Consider the following 21,315-nt stretch of genomic DNA (forward strand, 5'->3'; position numbering starts at 1 on the left):
GTCACTGTGTACATACATTACATTACTGTTCCTGAGTTACATCCTGTATTATGCTCCAGAGCTGCACTCACTATTCTGCTGGTGCAGTCACTGTGTACATACATTACATTACTGATCCTGAGTTATATCCTGTATTATACTCCAGAGCTGCACTCACTATTCTGCTGGTGCAGTCACTGTGTACATACGTTACTGATCCTGAGTTACATCCTGTATTATACTCCAGAGCTGCACTCACTCTTCTGCTGGTGCAGTCACTGTGTACATACATTACATTACTGATCCTGAGTTATATCCTGTATTATACTCCAGAGCTGCACTCACTATTCTGCTGGTGCAGTCACTGTGTACATACATTACATTACTGATCCTGAGTTACATCCTGTATTATACTCCAGAGCTGCACTCACTATTCTGCTGGTGCAGTCACTGTGTACATACATTACATTACTGTTCCTGAGTTACATCCTGTATTATGCTCCAGAGCTGCACTCACTATTCTGCTGGTGCAGTCACTGTGTACATACATTACATTACTGATCCTGAGTTACATCCTGTATTATGCTCCAGAGCTGCACTCACTATTCTGCTGGTGCAGTCACTGTGTACATACATTACATTACTGATCCTGAGTTACATCCTGTATTATACTCCAGAGCTGCACTCACTATTCTGCTGGTGCAGTCACTGTGTACATACATTACATTACTGATCCTGAGTTACATCCTGTATTATACTCCAGAGCTGCACTCACTATTCTGCTGGTGCAGTCACTGTGTACATACATTACATTACTGATCCTGAGTTACATCCTGTATTATACTCCAGAGCTGCACTCACTATTCTGCTGGTGCAGTCACTGTGTACATACATACATTACTGATCCTGAGTTACATCCTGTATTATACCCCAGAGCTGCACTCACTATTCTGCTGGTGCAGTCACTGTGTACATACATTACATTACTGATCCTGAGTTACATCCTGTATTATACCCCAGAGCTGCACTCACTATTCTGCTGGTGCAGTCACTGTGTACATACATTACATTACTGATCCTGAGTTACATCCTGTATTATACCCCAGAGCTGCACTCACTATTCTGCTGGTGCAGTCACTGTGTATATACATTACATTATTGATCCTGAGTTACATCCTGTATTATACTCCAGAGCTGCACTCACTATTCTGCTGGTGCAGTCACTGTGTACATACATTACTTTACTGTTCCTGAGTTACATCCTGTATTCTTAAGACTCAGAATTAAAGAGGATCACTCACAATATTTTTTGATTTGAACTTGATATATTGGTAAAAAGGCGCAGAGAGAAAAACCATCTTTTTCTATATGGCATTGCAGAGATATTAACTTTTGAAGGTTATGTGCAGACTTTCCTTTGACATAGGCCGGAGTCACACTAGACCGTAATACGGATGAGTGCAATGCGATAAAAAAAAAATCGCATAGCACTCGGCCCAATGTTAATCTATGGGGCAGCTCCTTATCCGTTGTTTTCTCGGTCGTATTCAGGATCCGAGTGAAATCGCAGCATGCTGCGATTGTCAGTGTATCTCGGCTGAGAATCGCCAATGAAAGTCTATGGGGGCGAGAAAAATACGGATTAGACACGGACCAGCAGTGTGACTTGCGAGAAATACGCAGCGCTGTTCTAGAGAAAAGCCGATAATTCAGTGCGGTGTACAGTAAAATCACACTGACAGGTTAGAGTAGAACAGATAAAATTAATGTCTACACATAGTATAGGTATATATATACACACAGTACAGAGCAAAAGTTTGGACACACCTTCTCATTTAAAGATTTTTCTGTATTTTCATGACTATGATAATTGTACATTCACACTGAAGGCATCAAAACTATGAATTAACACATGTGGAATTATATACTTAACAAAAAGTGTGAAACTGAAAATATGTCTTATATTCTAGGTTCTCCAAAGTAGCCACCTTTTGCCTTGATGACTGCTTTGCACACTCTTGGCATTCTCTTGATGAGCTTCAAGAGGTAGTCACCGGGAATGGTCTTCCAACAATCTTGAAGGAGTTCCCAGAGATGCTTAGCACTTGTTGGCCCTTTTTGCCTTCACTCTGCGGTCCAGCTCACCCCAAACCATCTCGATTGGGTTCAGGTCTGGTGACTGGAGGCCAGGTCATCTGGCGTAGCCCCCATCACTCTCCTTCTTGGTCAAATAGCCCTTACACAGCCTGGAGGTGTGTTTGGGGTCATTGTCCTGTTGAAAAATAAATGATGGTCCAACTAAACGCAAACCGGATGGAATAGCATGCCGCTGCAAGATGCTGTGGTAGCCATGCTGGTTCAATATGCCTTCAATTTTGAATAAATCCCCAACAGTGTCACCAGCAAAGCCCCCCCACACCACCACACCTCCTCCATGCTTCACGGTGGGAACCAGGCATGGAGAGTCCATCCGTTCACCTTTTCTGCGTCGCACAAAGACACGGTGGTTGGAACCAAAGATCTCAGATTTGGACTCATCAGACGAAAGCACAGATTTCCACTGGTCTAATGTCCACTCCTTGTGTTCTTTAGCCCAAACAAGTCTCTTCTGCTTGTTGCCTGTCCTTAGCAGTGGTTTCCTAGCAGCCATTTTACCATGAAGGCCTGCTGCACAAAGTCTCCTCTTAACAGTTGTTGTAGAGATGTGTCTGCTGCTAGAACTCTGTGTGGCATTGACCTGGTCTCTAATCTGAGTTGCTGTTAACCTGCGATTTCTGAGGCTGGTGACTCGGATAAACTTATCCTCAGAAGCAGAGGTGACTCTTGGTCTTCCTTTCCTGGTGCGGTCCTCATGTGAGACAGTTTCTTTGTAGCGCTTGATGGTTTTTGCAACTGCACTTGGGGACACTTTCAAAGTTTTCCCAATTTTTCGGACTGACTGACCTTCATTTCTTAAAGTAATGATGGCCACTCGTTTTTCTTTACTTAGCTGCTTTTTTCTTGCCATAATAAAAATTCTAACAGTCTATTCAGTAGGACTATCAGCTGTGTATCCACCAGACTTCTGCTCAACACAACTGATGGTCCCAACCCAATTTATAAGGCAAGAAATCCCACTTATTAAACCTGACAGGGCACACCTGTGAAGTGAAAACCATTCCCGGTGACTACCTCTTGAAGCTCATCAAGAGAATGCCAAGAGTGTGCAAAGCAGTCATCAAAGCAAAAGGTGGCTACTTTGAAGTACCTAGAATATAAAACATAATTTCAGTTGTTTCACACTTTTTTGTTAAGTATATAATTCCACATGTGTTAATTCATAGTTTTGATGCTTTCAGTGTGAATGTACAATTTTCATAGTCATGAAAATACAGAAAAATCTTTAAATGAGAAGGTGTGTCCAAACTTTTGGTCTGTACTGTGTGTGTGTATATATATATATATATATATATATATATATATATATATATATATATATATATATATTACAGCGCTAGATAGCAGAAGAGCCGGTAATTCTTTTACGGGCTTTATTGCAACACCCTCCTCTGTGGCCTCCCTGCTAACTGCCTTGCACCACTCCAGTCTGTCCTCAACTCTGCTGCCCGGCTAATTCATCTCTCTCCTCGCTACACCCCTGCTTCTCCCCTCTGCTAATCCCTCCACTGGCTCCCAATTCCCCAACGAATCCAGTTCAAACTCCATTCTCCCCAGCCATCTCACCTCCTCCTCACAGCTGTTCCTCCACAGACAATCCTTTTTCTCCAGACAGTCACACACGGCCACATCATGTCCTCTCCTGCTCCCACCTTCTAACGCTCTGTCTACTACTCCTCATTGCTGGCGACATATCCCCAAATCCCGGCCCCCCTCAACACATCCCCACTCTCATTTCTAACCCCCTGCCACGATCCTCTACACGTTTTCCCAACCATGATAACCTTATACCCATTCACCCAGCCCCCACTCCCCCGGCCCCCTTACCTGGAGCACTATGGAACGCACGCTCCGTCTGCAACAAACTGTTGTATATCCATGACCTCTTCATCACCAACAAACTCTCCTTCCTTGGCATCACTGAAACCTGGCTCACCCCCTCTGACTCAGCCTCTCCAGCTGCACTTTCCTATGGCGGATTCCACCTCTCTCACACCCCTCGCGCAGGCACCAAACGTGGTGGAGGAGTTGGCTTGCTCCCTGTCCGACACCTGCTTCTTTACCCCAATTCCACTACCACCCTCCGCTACTCTTCCCTCGTTTGAGGTGCACTCTGTCCGCATCTATTCCCCCTCCAACCTCCAGCTGGCTGTCATCTACCGCCCCCCAGAACTAGCCATCTCCACCTTTCTTGACCACTTCACCACCTGGCCACTTCACTTCCTCTCTGCTGACATCCCCACTATCATCATGGGTGACTTCAACATCCCCATTGACACTTCCACCTCAGCTGCCTCTAAACTTTTTATCGCTTACTGCCTCTTTCGGCCTCACTCAATGATCTTCTGGGGCCACTCACAAAGATGTTCAAACACTAGACCTTATCTGTTCCCTTACTAATCTCACTAACTCACCCCTCCCCCTGTCCACTCCACAAATTCACTCACACTCTCAGAAATCTCAAACACCTCAATTTACAATCACTCTGAGTCCCTTCTCCCTCTTACAGACATAGCTTCCCTTCATGACACAGATGCTGCTGCCACTTTTTTTTATAACACCACAATAACAGCTACACGCAATTCGGCTGCCCCCTCATGCATAGCAAAACTCATACAATCAACAGGCAGCCCTGGCTGACCAGCCTGACCAAAGAACTGAGATGGGCTTCCAGGGTCGCTGAGCGGAGATGGAAGAGATCTCGTGCTGCCGAGCACTTCATCGCATACAAGCAGTCTCTTGCCAGCTTCAAGTCCAAACTCACTGCCGAAAAACAAACTTACTTCTAATCTTTCATATCCTCCCTGTCTCACAACACTAAACAGCCCTTTAACACTTTCAATTCTCTATTCCGTCCCCAGCACCTACCCCCTTCTCCTCTAATTTCTGCTAAAGACTTTGCCTCTTACTTTAAGCAGATGATTGATACAATCAGGGAAAGCTTTGGCCGACAGCCCCCAATGCCCCTCTTAGCTGCTCAGCCCTGCTCCTCCAAAACCAGCTTCTCCACCATGACCGAAGATCAGCTCTCCACCCTCCTGTCAAGATCACATCTCACCACTTGCACACTTTTCCCACTCCCGTCCCACCTAATCCCTAACCTCGCCACAGTCTTCATCCCACCCGTAACACACCTCTTCAACCTCTCAATTACAAACCGCCAAGCCGACACTACTCTGTCCTCCTTCTCCTGGACCTGTCTTCTGCCTTTGACACAGTGGACCACTCCATCCTGCTACAGATTCTCTCATTTCTTGGCATCACAGACTTGACCCTATCCTGGTTCTCGTCATATCTAACAGACCGAACATTCAGAGTTAGGCTAGTTCATGCCTCACACTCCTTGATTATGTCCCTGAGAAGATGGTATATTTTATATGTCTTATAATATAATTGCAGCACCCCAGAGTCCTGGTCGTTGCAGTAACATAGTAACATAGTTAGTAAGGCCGAAAAAAAGACATTTGTCCATCCAGTTCAGCCTATATTCCATCATAATAAATCCCCAGATCTACGTCCTTCTACAGAACCTAATTGTATGATACAATATTGTTCTGCTCCAGGAAGACATCCAGGCCTCTCTTGAACCCCTCGACTGAGTTCGCCATCACCACCTCCTCAGGCAAGCAATTCCAGATTCTCACTGCCCTAACAGTAAAGAATCCTCTTCTATGTTGGTGGAAAAACCTTCTCTCCTCCAGACGCAAAGAATGCCCCCTTGTGCCCGTCACCTTCCTTGGTATAAACAGATCCTCAGCGAGATATTTGTATTGTCCCCTTATATACTTATACATGGTTATTAGATCACCCCTCAGTCGTCTTTTTTCTAGACTAAATAATCCTAATTTCGCTAATCTATCTGGGTATTGTAGTTCTCCCATCCCCTTTATTAATTTTGTTGCCCTCCTTTGTACTCTCTCTAGTTCCATTATATCCTTCCTGAGCACCGGTGCCCAAAACTGGACACAGTACTCCATGTGCGGTCTAACTAGGGATTTGTACAGAGGCAGTATAATGCTCTCATCATGTGTATCCAGACCTCTTTTAATGCACCCCATGATCCTGTTTGCCTTGGCAGTGATGTTGCTCTCCCACCAGGGAGAGTGATGTTACGTCTGATGGCACCAAAGGAGTTAAACCCTGCCAGGTATCACAGCCACACACACATTTCACACTCCAGTCCACCGGGGGGAGCTAAGGGTTCTATCTACTAGGCCACTCCTCACATTAGGGTAAAACTGGTGGGTTGGTCAGAAAGTGAGGCAGAACGAGGAGAGAGGAGTTCCTGGCTGGAGACTAGCGAGAAAGGTCTCCAGGCCGAGCTGGCTGGAGCAAGGCCCAGTCAGATCCAGACTACGGTCTGAGGAGGAGTACAGAAGGCACAAGGAGCTGCGCCTGCACCTGATTGCGGCAGCCTCCTAGGAAAGAACAAGAATGGAAACGTGTCGTAGTGAGTGAGAAACGAAGTTGTAGCAACAGGAGTAACAAATCAGTGGGAGACCAGCTAGAAGCAGGCTGCCTCCCCCTGAAGCGCAGATCCGGTGGCCGGAACACCGAGGGAGTAATAGACTCTATGCTTTACTTCAGAGACCAGCAGGGCAGTCAGTTTGAAGCTGGCTGTCCGACCTAAGAGCCTAAGCAGACACGGTGGCAACGCGGAGGAGGGGTGACACTAGGGTCCCTATAAAATAGCCTCAGGCCATCACCGTCATACGGGTTTTGTCCTATCCATCTGGGGGACAGGAGAAGAGTAACAAGAGTGAGGACTCTATTAGGAGCTAGTGCAAGTAGGGACCTACTACGTTACTGTGCGCAAAGGGAAGGCTACCGATTTCCACCTAGATCAGGGGACTCTGGACGACCGTGTAACCTGGTACTCCGGACTGTGGATGCTGAAGCCTTCAGTAAAGGTAAAGAGACTGCAACCATTGTGTCCTCGTTATTCACCGTGTCTCGCATCACCCACCATCAACATCTACACTACTGGGAAGCCCTGGGGAAACACTTCACCTGTGGGAAGGTATTCCATCTAGCTGACATAACATCACCCCAGTGGACCCCTAAGCAGCGTCAGTCACCCTGACCGAACACCACAGGTGGCGTCACAAACACTTGACAAACTTACATCACCTTTAATTGGGCGCCCCTCATAGGGCCACGGTCCGGGTCGGGCCACCGTGACATCCTCGCTGAAGGAACCGGGTACCCCACTGCCCTTACGTGGGGGCGATCCATAATCATGTTATGTCATGTATTGTATAAATATATATTCTTGCATTAAACAGACATGAGGAAAGTGTAGGATTTAGATTTAGCCCCTAAGATAGGAGCAGGTTAGGCCAATAGGATTTAGTGAGTTAGGAGGGGCCAACTGGGAGTAGTTGGGGAGCTTCCTGGAGTTAGGCCTCTTTCACACTTCCGTCTCTTCCGATTCCGTCGCAATCCGTCATTTTGGGAAAAAAACGGATCCTGCAAATGCGTTTTTTCCCATAGACTTGTATTAGAGACGGATCGCGACGGATTGCCACACGTCGCATCCGTCGTACGACATATCTGTCGTGTTTTGGCGGACCGTCGGCACAAAAAAAAAATCAATGTAACGTTTTTTTGTGCGACGCGTCCTCCATTTTCGACCGCGCATGCTTCTGTGATGGCGGGCCAGGGTGCAATAGAGCAGCCACTGTTAGCCACCACTACCTCGCTGACCTCCGTTTCATCTGTGTGACAGAGAAGTACCTGCGGCTGATCCTGAGGATTTACGAGCCTCGTCGCTTCCTCTTCGGACGTCACAGACTTATTACGATTGCTCAACCTGAGTTACGATTGGAATGGAAATTCCCGTTCAGATTTTTTCTGGTCCACAGTGATCATTATATAGGTTCTTCTCTGTGACAGTGAGAAATAAACCAGGAGGCTCCTAGAGGGATCTGCCAGCCCTGGTTTGACTTATTATTAAGATCGAACGTCTTATTTTATTCCTCTGTTTTCACAGTTACATAACAGCAGCATTATGATCACTTCGCTTCATTACACCTGAATACGTCAGAATCGCTGAATCCCACGTTCCCATAGTCATTGCCAGAAGCCACAACACCGGCTATTTCTCCTCCTGGAATATTTCCTTGGCTTTGTACAAAGTGAGATCTTAACAAGAGCGTTAAATACAGAGGAGGAGATTTGTTTGCCAGTCTCCTCTTTCCTCTTGGCCTGATTGTCAAACATTATCTGAAAACCGTTAATAATAAAGGCTTATATATATATTTACAAGAGCACAGCTCACGTGTAAAATCCACCCGATCCTCGACTCTGTCCTCTGCCTTTGACACAGTGGACCATTCCCTGCTGCTGCAGACCCTCTCATCCCTTGGAATCACAGAATTGGCCCTATCCTGGATCTCATCATACCTAACTGACCGTACATTCAGCGTCTCCCACTCACACACCACCTCCTCACCTCGCCCCCTATCTGTCGGAGTCCCGCAAGGTTCAGTTCTAGGACCCCTGCTCTTCTCCATCTACACCTTTGGCCTGGGACAGCTCATAGAATCTCACGGCTTTCAGTATCACCTCTATGCTGATGACACACAGATCTACATCTCTGGACCAGATATCACCTCCCTACTAACCAGAATCCCTCAATGTCTGTCTGCTATTTCATCCTTCTTCTCCACTAGATTTCTAAAACTTAACACGGACAAAACAGAATTCATCATCTTTCCCCCATCTCACGCGACCTCCCCAACGAACCTATCCATTACAGTAAACGGCTGCCCACTCTCCCCAGTCCCACAAGCCCGCTGTCTTGGGGTAATCCTTGACACTGATCTCTCCTTTAAACCACATATCCAAACCCTTTCCACTTCCTGCCGCCTCCAACTCAAAAATATTTCACGGATCCGCACATTCCTAAACCAAAAATCTGCAAAGACCCTAGTCCATGCCCTCATCATCTCCCGCCTTGACTACTGTAACCTCCTGCTCTGTGGCCTCCCATCTAACACTCTTGCACCCCTCCAATCTATTCTAAACTCTGCTGCCCGACTAATCCACCTGTCCCCCCGCTATTCCCCGGCCTCTCCCCTCTGTCAATCCCTGCACTGGCTCCCCATCACCCAGAGACTCCAGTACAAAAACCTAACCATGACATACAAAGCCATCCACAACCTGTCTCCTCCATACATCTGCGACCTTGTCTCCCGGTACTCTCCTGCACGCAACCTCCGATCCTCACAAGATCTCCTTCTCTACTCCCCTATTATCTCCTCTTCCCACAATCGCATACAAGATTTCTCTCGTGCATCCCCCCTACTTTGGAATGCTCTACCACAACATATCAGACTCTCGCCTACCATCGAAACCTTCAAAAAGAACCTGAAGACCCACCTCTTCCGACAAGCCTACAACCTGCAGTAACCACCGATTGACCAAACCGCTGCACGGCCAGCTCTACCCTCACCTACTGTATCCTCACCCATCCCTTGTAGATTGTGAGCCCTCGCGGGCAGGGTCCTCTCTCCTCCTGTACCAGTTGTGACTTGTATTGTTAAAGATTATTGTACTCGTTTTACTATGTATACCCCTCCTCACATGTAAAGCGCCATGGAATAAATGGCGCTATAATAATAAATAATAATAATAATAATACTGAGGCTGCACAATGCTTACCTCACTAATCCTGCATTGTCCCTGAGTTACATCCTGTATTGTACTCCAGAGCTGCACTCACTATTCTGCTGGTGCAGTCACTGTGTACATACATTACATTACTGATCCTGAGTTACATCCTGTATTATACCCCAGAGCTGCACTCACTATTCTGCTGGTGCAGTCACTGTGTACATACATTACATTACTGATCCTGAGTTACATCCTGTATTATACTTCAGAGCTGCACTCACTATTCTGCTGGTGCAGTCACTGTGTACACACATTACATTACTGATCCTGAGTTACATCCTGTATTATACTTCAGAGCTGCACTCACTATTCTGCTGGTGCAGTCACTGTGTACACACATTACATTACTGATCCTGAGTTACATCCTGTATTATACCCCAGAGCTGCACTCACTATTCTGCTGGTGCAGTCACTGTGTACATACATTACATCACTGATCCGGAGTTACACCCTGTATTATACCCCAGAGCTGCACTCACTATTCTGCTGGTGCAGTCGCAGTGTACATACATTACATTACTGATCCTGAGTTACATCCTGTATTATACCCCAGAGCTGCACTCACTATTCTGCTGGTGCAGTCGCAGTGTACATACATTACATTACTGATCCTGAGTTACATCCTGTATTATACCCCAGAGCTGCACTCACTATTCTGCTGGTGCAGTCACTGTGTACATACATTACTGATCCTGAGTTACATCCTGTATTATACCCCAGAGCTGCACTCACTATTCTGCTGGTGCAGTCACTGTGTACATACATTACATTACTGATCCTGAGTTACATCCTGTATTATACTCCAGAGCTGCACTCACTATTCTGCTGGTGCAGTCACTGTGTACATACATTACTTTACTGATCCTGAGTTACATCCTGTATTATACTCCAGAGCTGCACTCACTATTCTGCTGGTGCAGTCACTGTGTACATACATTACATTACTGATCCTGAGTTACCTCCTGTATTATACCCCAGAGCTGCACTCACTATTCTGCTGGTGCAGTCACTATGTACATACATTACATTACTGATCCTGAGTTACCTCCTGTATTATACCCCAGAGCTGCACTCACTATTCTGCTGGTGCAGTCACTGTGTACTTACATTACATTACTGATCCTGAGTTACATCCTGTATTATACTCCAGAGCTGCACTCCCTATTCTGCCTAGATTGCTTATTTATGGCACATTGTTGTCTTATTTCCCCTGGGGATGTTGTGTTGTTCCCTTGTTGTCACTGAGAGTGATACATTGTGGCTGGCTTCTCCTTCTCAGTGATACATTGTGGCTGGCTTCTCCTTCTCAGTGATACATTGTGGCCGGCTTCTCCTTCTCAGTGATACATTGTTGCTGGCTTCTCCTTCTCTGGGCTCCATGCTATGATGTGTTTTTAGGCTGTGTTCCACCCGCCACTTTAGGCCGCACACACAGGACTGTGATGTATTCATTATATATTGCGGCATCACATCCTCACATAGAAGGTGGAGACATGAACTTGTGATTCAACTTAATGAGCGGTGAATGATCAACTTCTTTGTTTGTTCTGAGCTGCACAACTTTGTGAAAGTTCATTAATCCTTCAGCGGCGGGATGAACGGTGAGTACAATTAGTGGGCGCCGCTGATCTCGCACCGTGGCTCCACTTTACACGTTAGCGTAGCACAGTCCGAGCTTTTTTTACGTGTGCTGTACAGATGTAGCAGAGCTGAGTTTGTCATTTAAGTCTTTGAATCCGCAGAGTGTGACTGTGCAGAGTGATCCGAACATTCCGTAAGGTTACAATGTATCCGTACACCACAAGGATTCTACATGGACTAAACCGAAGGGCAAATTCAGCTCTGCTACATGTGAAATCAGCAGTTCCACACCGGGTGTATTTACATCCATGGAGGTGGACAAATCACTCAGCAGATGGAGGATCAGATGTGGGAGATCAAGTCCCAACAAGCTCAGCTTTACTACATCTAACAAAACCAGCTCTGCTGCATTTTAAACATTAACCTCTGCTTAATTTGATACGTTTGTCTTGGCTGCGTCTGACAAACATAACTCTGCCGGATCTACCGACTGAATTCTGTAAGATTTGACGGATTCATCCATACTTATTTCTGATGACAGACCTAATTATTTGCTGCATTTGACAAACACAGCTCTGCTTCATCTGATTTCACAAACAACCATGGAGATTTACATAGTAACATAGTAACATAGTTAGTAAGGCCGAAAAAAGACATTTGTCCATCCAGTTCAGCCTATATTCCATCATAATAAATACCCAGATCTACGTCCTTCTACAGACTTTACTACAGAATTTACTACATTGGAATACTGGAGTTCTGACAAAGCGCTGCGACACCCGGCAAACAAAGCGCTGCGACACCCGGCAAACAAAGCGCTGCGACACCCGGCAAACAAAGCGCTGCGACACCCGGCAAACAAAGCGCTGCGACACCCGGCAAACAAAGCGCTGCGACACCCGGCAAACAAAGCGCTGCGACACCCGGCAAACAAAGCGCTGCGACACCCGGCAAACAAAGCGCTGCGACACCCGGCAAACAAAGCTCTGCGACACCCGGCAAACAAAGCGCTGCGACACCCGGCAAACAAAGCGCTGCGACACCTGGCAAACAAAGCGCTGCGACACCTGGCAAACAAAGCTCTGCGACACCCGGCAAACAAAGCACTGCGACACCCGGCAAACAAAGCACTGCGACACCTGGCAAACTCAGCTCACCTGTGAGTAAAATAACTACATTTCACAAATTAACTCTTTGCAATGACAAATTCGGCTCCTATCAGGAAATACTGGGGGATGTATCACTCTGCAGATGTCTCTTACTCTACAGGTTGTGCAAATGGAGGAAGCGGCTTATTATATTACAAAGGTTTCGAAACCTGATGTACAGATCCTGAGCCACTGTATCTAAGCCTATCATGTGTGTTACTGACTGCTGAGCTGTGCATCTAATCCTCTCCAGTGTCTTACAGACTAATGAGCTGTGTATCTAATCCTATGTGATACTGTCTGCTGAGCTGTGTATCTAATCCCATCCTGTGTGATCCTGACTGGTGAGCCGTGTATCTAATCCTATCCTGTGATACTGACTGCTGAGCCGTGTATCTAATCCTCTCCTGTGTGATACTGTCTGCTGAGCTCTGTATCTAATCCTATCCTGTGTGATACTGACTGGTGAGCCGTGTATCTAATCCTATCCTGTGTGATACTGACTGCTGAGCCGTGTATCTAATCCTCTCCTGTGTGATACTGTCTGCTGAGCTCTGTATCTAATCCTATCCTGTGTGATACTGTCTGCTGAGCTTTGTATCTAATCCCATCCTGTGTGATCCTGACTGGTGAGCCGTGTATCTAATCCTATCCTGTGATACTGACTGCTGAGCCGTGTATCTAATCCCATCCTGTGTGATATTGTCTGCTGAGCCGTGTATCTAATCCTATCCTGTGTGATACTGACTGCTGAGCCATGTATCTAATCCTCTCCTGTGTGATACTGTCTGCTGAGCTGTGTATCAAATCCTATCCTGTGTGATACTGACTGCTGAGCCGTGTATCTAATCCTATCCTGTGTGATACTGTCTGCTGAGCCATGTATCTAATCCTCTCCTGTGTGATACTGTCTGCTGAGCTGTGTATCTAATCCTATCCTGTGTGATACTGTCTGCTGAGCTGTGTATCTAATCCTATCCTGTGTGATACTGACTGCTGAGCCGTGTATCTAATCCTATCCTTTGTGATACTCTCTGCTGAGCCGTGTATCTAATCCTCTCCTGTGTGATACTGACTGCTGAGCCATGTATCTAATCCTATCCTGTGTGATACTGACTGCTGAGCCGTGTATCTAATCCTCTCCTGTGTGATACTGTCTGCTGAGCCGTGTATCTAATCCTCTCCTGTGTGATACTGTCTGCTGAGCCGTGTATCTAATCCTATCCTGTGTGATACTGACTGCTGAGCCGTGTATCTAATCCTATCCTGTGTGATACTCTCTGCTGAGCCGTGTATCTAATCCTCTCCTGTGTGATACTGACTGCTGAGCCGTGTATCTAATCCTATCCTGTGTGATACTGACTGCTGAGCCGTGTATCTAATCCTCTCCTGTGTGATACTGTCTGCTGAGCCGTGTATCTAATCCTCTCCTGTGTGATACTGTCTGCTGAGCCGTGTATCTAATCCTATCCTGTGTGATACTGACTGCTGAGCCGTGTATCTAATCCTATCCTGTTTGATACTCTCTGCTGAGCCGTGTATCTAATCCTCTCCTGTGTGATACTGACTGCTGAGCCGTGTATCTAATCCTATGTTATGTGATACGGTCTGCTGAGATGTATTTCTGGAATTGCCGGTTGTCTAATTCCCTGATGTATACATGTGGGGTGACTCATATAAACTTTATTCCAAGTGATATAATACAATAAAACCTTCCACTCTCCTTGAAGGCCTAAGATGATGCCGGACCCCACAGTAATAATCTCGGACCCCGTCTTACCTTGTGTGATGTCGCGGTGCGGTGTCGGCGTCGGGCCGCTGCGCCTCTGTCTGCCCGCGCTCGATCTCCGTGCTATCAGCAGATTAGTAGGTGGAGGAGTTTCATCCAATGTTTATAAATAATCAGATACAATGCAACATAATAACCAGTGACATATAAATAGTAAGTGGAAACCCGCTGCCGGTGTGGAATGATACTGAGCGGGGAGGACCGGATAGATACGGCCGCACATGGATCAGACGGCTGGTGAAATTCCAGGGTGGATTTCATTTATGGAAACTTTTGAGATAAATGAATATTAAATATATCAGCAGCACCACAGAAGAATGGCAGATTGGACACATGTTCCCAACCCTGCTGCTTTCCAGTTAGCTCCCAGGCTCAGCACCTGAGATTTTCCCACAGTCCTTTACTAGTTTTAGGCTGTAGTCAACTGTTGTGAATTATTATTATTATTATTATTTATCCAACTTTGCTCGTCTTTAGACTGTGAGACATGATGTAATTTAAGATCAAACACGGAAAGTGGAGAAGTGGCAAAATTGCATAATGTTTTGTGTGAATTTAAGTTTTCAAACTAATCGAAAAGTGGAAGTGAAATTAACGTGACAACCATTATTTGTCATCCCCTGCATAGACCCAGGTTGTGAGTGGTTTTACAGCTCAACAATTTTCACAGAGCTGAGCTGTAATACCAAACCCAACCTCAGGATATGTGTGGCACTCTTTCTGGAAAAAAAAAACCCCAGACTGGATTATTATTGATTGCTCCAATTAGGTGGTCTGTCTGATTGATCAAAGGACCAATGAATGGACAGGTTTGATGGCCAATTAGTGTTCCCGAAGCGATTAGCTAAATTTCCTATTGTATACGTTTGGATACTACATTGTTCACTTCTGGATGGCTATTCTCTGTCCTGACCGGGCACAAGGGGGCATTCTTTGCGTCTGGAGGAGAGAAGGTTTTTCCACCAACATAGAAGAGGATTCTTTACTGTTCGGGCGGTGAGAATCTGGAATTGCTTGCCTGAGGAGGTGGTGATGGCGAACTCAGTCGAGGGGTTCAAGAGAGGCCTGGATGTCTTCCTGGAGCAGAACAATATTGTATCATACAATTAGGTTCTGTAGAAGGACGTAGATCTGGGGATTTATTATGATGGAATATAGGCTGAACTGGATGGACAAATGTCTTTTTTCGGCCTTACTAACTATGTTACTATGTTACTATCTGATAATTCTCCAGATTAACCCCTGTAGGCCTTTTCGGGTGTGATCTAGGTATGCCTGACCACTCTCTGTCCATTTCTTATGCCTAACACTTGCATTCTGACTCTGCTTTATTTGATTACATGGGTCAGATTCTGTCCTTGACTCTCTTGTTCTGACCTGGCTTCACTTGATTATGATAATAGATAGGTGTTTCTCCTTGTCACTGACTCTGTGGGTCTGACCCGGCTTGTTTGATGTTCTCCTTCAGCCTTTTTTCAATGGTCTTCAGCTACTTTATGCTAAATACCTGCATAGCTTTCAAAGCCATGTAACCCAAGAATAGGGCTAACTGGATTGGCTAGAATTAGAAAACATGGCTGTTTTCTCCCATGGCTGTATCTTTACATTGTCTTTTAATGCAGCTAAACATGATTGAACTGAATGGGTTTCAATACCAGACACATCCTGTTATTAAATGTGGCACTGTTTCTGGAAGAAAGCAGCCACTAACAACTACATTTCCGTTAATAGAGTAATATTATTTAACACCTTGCTTTGTGTCTCTCTATTGCTGTCTGATCAGAAATGTACTCGCATTGGAGACAAGTAGAAAAAGATGAAAGCAACAAAACTGGTGCTCTCTGATCCTGCCACTTAATATTAAATGATTTAAAGGTGAGTGTCTGGGGGTTTATTGTTCACCATACTTAAAGCCTGTTTTGTTTATAGCTGTAGACACAAAAGAGAATAGTAAAACCAAAAACACTCAGTTTGAAAAAATGTTGCAGTAATCCGCAAGTGCTAGTAAAAGATGTAAAAAACAGGGTATTTGGTTGATACGTTTTTTGCAAAAAATGTATACTAAGCTGCTCTACCAATCTTCACGGTATACCCTTATCAGAGCAGTCCTAACTAATGTATGCAATCCCTATCTGATGTATTTAAAAACCTGATCATCTGTATATAACCTGTGTGAACAGGGTTCAGAGAGGAAAAATCCATGTGTGCATACAGGGTAGAACAGCTTTTGTGCAGATAGCCCAAGAGGAGTGGTGGAACTCCCCAGTCTTGTAGACACAAGAGAACAATTATGGAAACAGGAACACATGGGCTACTTGCACAGTGAACAAGTCTGTATGATCATGTTCACACACCACCAAGAAACCTGAAGACACAAAAGAGAATAGTAAAACCAAAAACACTCAGTTTGAAAAAATGTTGCAGTAATCCGCAAGTGCTAGTAAAAGATGTAAAAAACAGGGTATTTGGTTGATACGTTTTTTGCAAAAAATGTATACTAAGCTGCTCTACCAATCTTCACGGTATACCCTTATCAGAGCAGTCCTAACTAATGTATGCAATCCCTATCTGATGTATTTAAAAACCTGATCATCTGTATATAACCTGTGTGAACAGGGTTCAGAGAGGAAAAATCCATGTGTGCATACAGGGTAGAACAGCTTTTGTGCAGATAGCCCAAGAGGAGTGGTGGAACTCCCCAGTCTTGTAGACACAAGAGAACAATTATGGAAACAGGAACACATGGGCTACTTGCACAGTGAACAAGTCTGTATGATCATGTTCACACACCACCAAGAAACCTGAAGACACAAAAGAGAATAGTAAAACCAAAAACACTCAGTTTGAAAAAATGTTGCAGTAATCCGCAAGTGCTAGTAAAAGATGTAAAAAACAGGGTATTTGGTTGATACGTTTTTTGCAAAAAATGTATACTAAGCTGCTCTACCAATCTTCACGGTATACCCTTATCAGAGCAGTCCTAACTAATGTATGCAATCCCTATCTGATGTATTTAAAAACCTGATCATCTGTATATAACCTGTGTGAACAGGGTTCAGAGAGGAAAAATCCATGTGTGCATACAGGGTAGAACAGCTTTTGTGCAGATAGCCCAAGAGGAGTGGTGGAACTCCCCAGTCTTGTAGACACAAGAGAACAATTATGGAAACAGGAACACATGGGCTACTTTGTTTATAGCTGTGCAGCAAGTTTTTTTTTTTTTTTCAAAATCTGGGGTGCTGTAATGGGGTCCAAACACACCCCTAGACCAGTAACCAAGTGTAATGGTGCTTTATACTCTGACAAATGCATCTAGTGACCTTAGGCTATTTTTTGTCACATATTTATAAAGTCTGTGCTTATTTTTTTGGGAGATTTCCATATTTATCGTACAAGACATCTTAATATCTTGCTTCCTCGTTTAGTGCAATAATAATAAATTGATTTTTATTGGAAAGAATAAGCAGGTTGGGGGTAAGTTATTTAAAGCTGATTTCTGGGGATCATTGACATGTGAAGAGGGAAATGCAAGGAATACAGAAGTCATGTCTACCCTTCTTTTTACTACTCTATTTATTACTTTTAAATCGGGAAGGACACACTATATAGACATGTTTTTTTTTCTCTCCTAATCATCATCTTAGTTTGGTTGGGGGAGGTTGAGTTTTATGACCCAAGTATTGACCTTCCCGTATGAAGAGCCTTCTAGAACTTGTAAAACCAGTTGACATGTACATTTTTGATAATATTCTTTCTCATCATTAACTCTTACAGTGTCTTTTCTTTATCCATGGATGACGCACAAGAAAACTTGACCTACAGATGTATATTCGATGAAGACTTCAAGTACATCCTTCTCCCCGTCTCTTACGGAATTGTATTTGCATTTGGTTTCATACTCAACGTTCTCGCCCTCTACATTTTCATATTTCGGATCCGACCGTGGAAAGTGGTCAACATTTTTATGTTTAACCTGGCGCTCTCAGACTTGTTGTATGTCTTGTCTTTGCCTTTCTTGGCATATTACTACTCCAAAGCGAATGACTGGCCTTTCAGTGAAGCCTTCTGTAAGATTGTTCGTTTCCTGTTCTACACCAGCCTGTACTGCAGCATCCTCTTTTTACTGTGTATCAGCATTTACAGATTTCTGGCTGTATGTTACCCCTTGCGGTTTCTTCAATGGGGGAAAATCCGTTATGCAAGGATAGCCTCCGTGTCTATTTGGGTTGTCGTAATTGCGATGCAATCCCCTATGTTTTATTTTGTCTCCACCAGTATGAGTGATAATAGCACCGTGTGCCACGACACCTCTAAAATTGAACTTTTTGACCAGTTTGTCATTTACAGCACCGTCAACTTGTCCATACTCTTCTGTGTCCCCTTCACCATCCTCATTATTAGCTATTGCTATATGATCTACGTGCTCATCCAGCCAATGGAGAGCTCGACTCAGACTGCCGAGTCCAAGAAGAAGTCCATCAAGATGATCATCACAGTAATGTTGGTCTTCATCATAAGTTTTTTGCCATTTCACGTCACCAGGACTTTGTATTACTACTATCGTAAAGTAGACCTGGCCCCATGTTCTACTCTAAACGTGGTTAATGCAGCCTACAAGTCTACGAGACCGTTGGCCAGTGTCAACAGTTGCCTAGATCCAATATTGTACTTTCTGGTTTGGAGGTTCAGGTTAAGGTCTCAAAATGGGTAGGAGTCATCTATAAACTGATATTAAATTGCTATATATAAGTTTTTATTATAATAAACTTTTTTATGCTTTTACTATGTGTACAGTAACTTTCTTTATAACCGAATATACGTGAGATGATCAAAGTGAGGAACTGTAGACAACACAGATCACTGGACGTGACAGGGCACTGACAGTGTAGCAGTAGTTAACGGAACTAATCTGGGCACGTATATTTTTGATAATAATCTTTTTGATATCCTCCAATGCCTATCTACCAATAGTCCAAAGACGGGGCTTTGAGCACCAGCCATGGGTAAAACTTGGCAAGTGACCAGTGATGTAGCTTAGAGCTCCGGAGTCCCATTGGAAAATCTATGCTGTCACCAACAGTGGTACTGGAAAATTTGTGATTTGTGCAAAAAGTTGTCCTATATCTGATTTTCACACAAGTAGGTAAAGAGAACCAAATCAAACATTCCAAAATAGTAGACTATTTATTTTTAAAAATGAGGAAAATAATCCAATATCCAAGTCCATGAGTGGCAAAATGATGTGAACTTTTGGGTTCAGCAGGTAAATGGGAGGTGAATTTAGAATCTGGTGTTTTCTATCAATACGACAACAATCTGAGGTGTGAGTGGGAGACCTGTTTTATTTAAAGAATGGGGTTCTATCAAAGCCTGATCTTCATATTGTGTGGTTGAGGAGGTTTATCATGGCATGAACAAACAACATTTCTGAGGACCTCAGAAGAAGTATTCTTGATGCTCGTAAGGCTGAAAAATGTTAAAAAAAATTTCTAAAGAGTTTTGACTCCACCAATCCACAGTCAGACAGATTATGTACAAATGTAAGAAATTCAAGACCATTATCAGCCTTCCCAGGAGTTGTAGACCAACAAAGTTTACTTAAAGAGCAAGGCATATATAGTCATGGTCGAATGTATTGGAACACTTCAAATTATTCAAGAAAATATTGCAATTACTCATGTTTTGTTATACACATTTATTTCTTTTGTGTGTATTGGAACAACACAAAGAAAAGAGAAAACAAAGGCAAATTGGACATAATTTCACCCAAAGTCCCAAAAATGGTTCAGACAAATAGGTTGGCAATTGTTTGAAGCATGTGATGCTCAATCAAACACACCTGTGGCAAGTGACAGGGGAGGGCAATATGAAAATCACACCTGAAACCAGATAAAAAGGGGAGAAGTTGACTGAATGTTTGCATTGTGTGCAACATTAAGCATGGAGAACAGAAACAGAAGAAGAGAATAGAATGAGGCCTACCATGAAAAGAACACCATACATACAGTCAAATATGGTGGAGGTTCAAAGATGTTTGGGGTCATTTTGCTGCCTCTAGCACTGTGTGCTCTGACTGGGTGCAAGGCATCATGATATCTGAAGAATAACAAAGGATTTTTAACCCATTCACAACCTTAGACGTATCCATACGTCCAGGTTGGCAGGTACTTACCGACCTTGGATGTATGGATACATCCTAACAATTTTGCGTGCACAGAGGCTGTGCACGCCTAATGGTCCCTGGCTGTCAGCTGATTCTGACAGATGACACCCGGCACTCAGTGCCAGGAGCGGAGCCCCCTCTGCCCACCGATCTGCGCCTCTGCGCAGGCTTGATCATTGCCATGGTGACCCAATGTTGTCATGATGACATCCGGGTCACCAGGCTTTAGCAAACTTGTTAGATTATGCACAGTGAGAGCAGACAGTCAGTTCTAATGCATTGGAATGCTGGTGTGATCAGACTTGAGAAAGTGAAAATTCTCATAAGTAAAGACAACTAAGTAAAAGAGTTACAAAAAAGTTAAAAAAAAGTAAAAATAATAATTAAAAAAATCACAAGATAAAAAAAATAAATATGTATATATTGTACCCATAAATACTACTGGTCAATACAACAGCAGTTTGCAATTTTCTTTCCTCAACATCCACTGCTGCTTGTTTCTGTAAAGCACCCATGGAGTCAAAATGGTCACTACACCTATAGATAAATTCCCAAAGGGGTATAATTTCCAAATTGGGGTCACTTGTGGGAGGATTCTGCTCTTCTATCACTTAGGGACTCTGTATATGGAATCCACAAACTAGTCTAGGAAAATCTGCCCTCCAGGAGGCAACTAGCGCTCTGTCCCTCCCGAGTCTCTCCATATGGCTAAGCAGCACTGTAGAGCTACATATGGGGTATCTCTAAATTCTGCAGAAATTGTGGGACGAGTTTATATGGTGCCATATTTACCCATTTCCCAGTGTGAAAATATAAAATCT

The 21,315-nt window shown here is 44.2% G+C and overlaps 1 protein-coding gene across 1 annotated transcript; it reads left to right on the forward strand.

Moving 5' to 3' along the window:
* Positions 1–11,127: 11,127 nt before the first annotated feature.
* Positions 11,128–19,113, forward strand: LOC138671325 (P2Y purinoceptor 2-like). Its single transcript, XM_069759417.1, has 3 exons — positions 11,128–11,414; positions 16,115–16,206; positions 18,106–19,113. The coding sequence occupies exon 3, from the start codon at positions 18,122–18,124 to the stop codon at positions 19,040–19,042; it is 921 nt and encodes a 306-aa protein (XP_069615518.1). The 5' UTR covers positions 11,128–11,414; positions 16,115–16,206; positions 18,106–18,121; the 3' UTR covers positions 19,043–19,113.
* The last annotated feature ends 2,202 nt before the right edge of the window (positions 19,114–21,315 follow it).

This window comes from Ranitomeya imitator, chromosome 3 (assembly GCF_032444005.1).
Source record: "Ranitomeya imitator isolate aRanImi1 chromosome 3, aRanImi1.pri, whole genome shotgun sequence".
In the NCBI taxonomy this organism is placed as follows: Eukaryota; Metazoa; Chordata; class Amphibia; order Anura; family Dendrobatidae; genus Ranitomeya; species Ranitomeya imitator.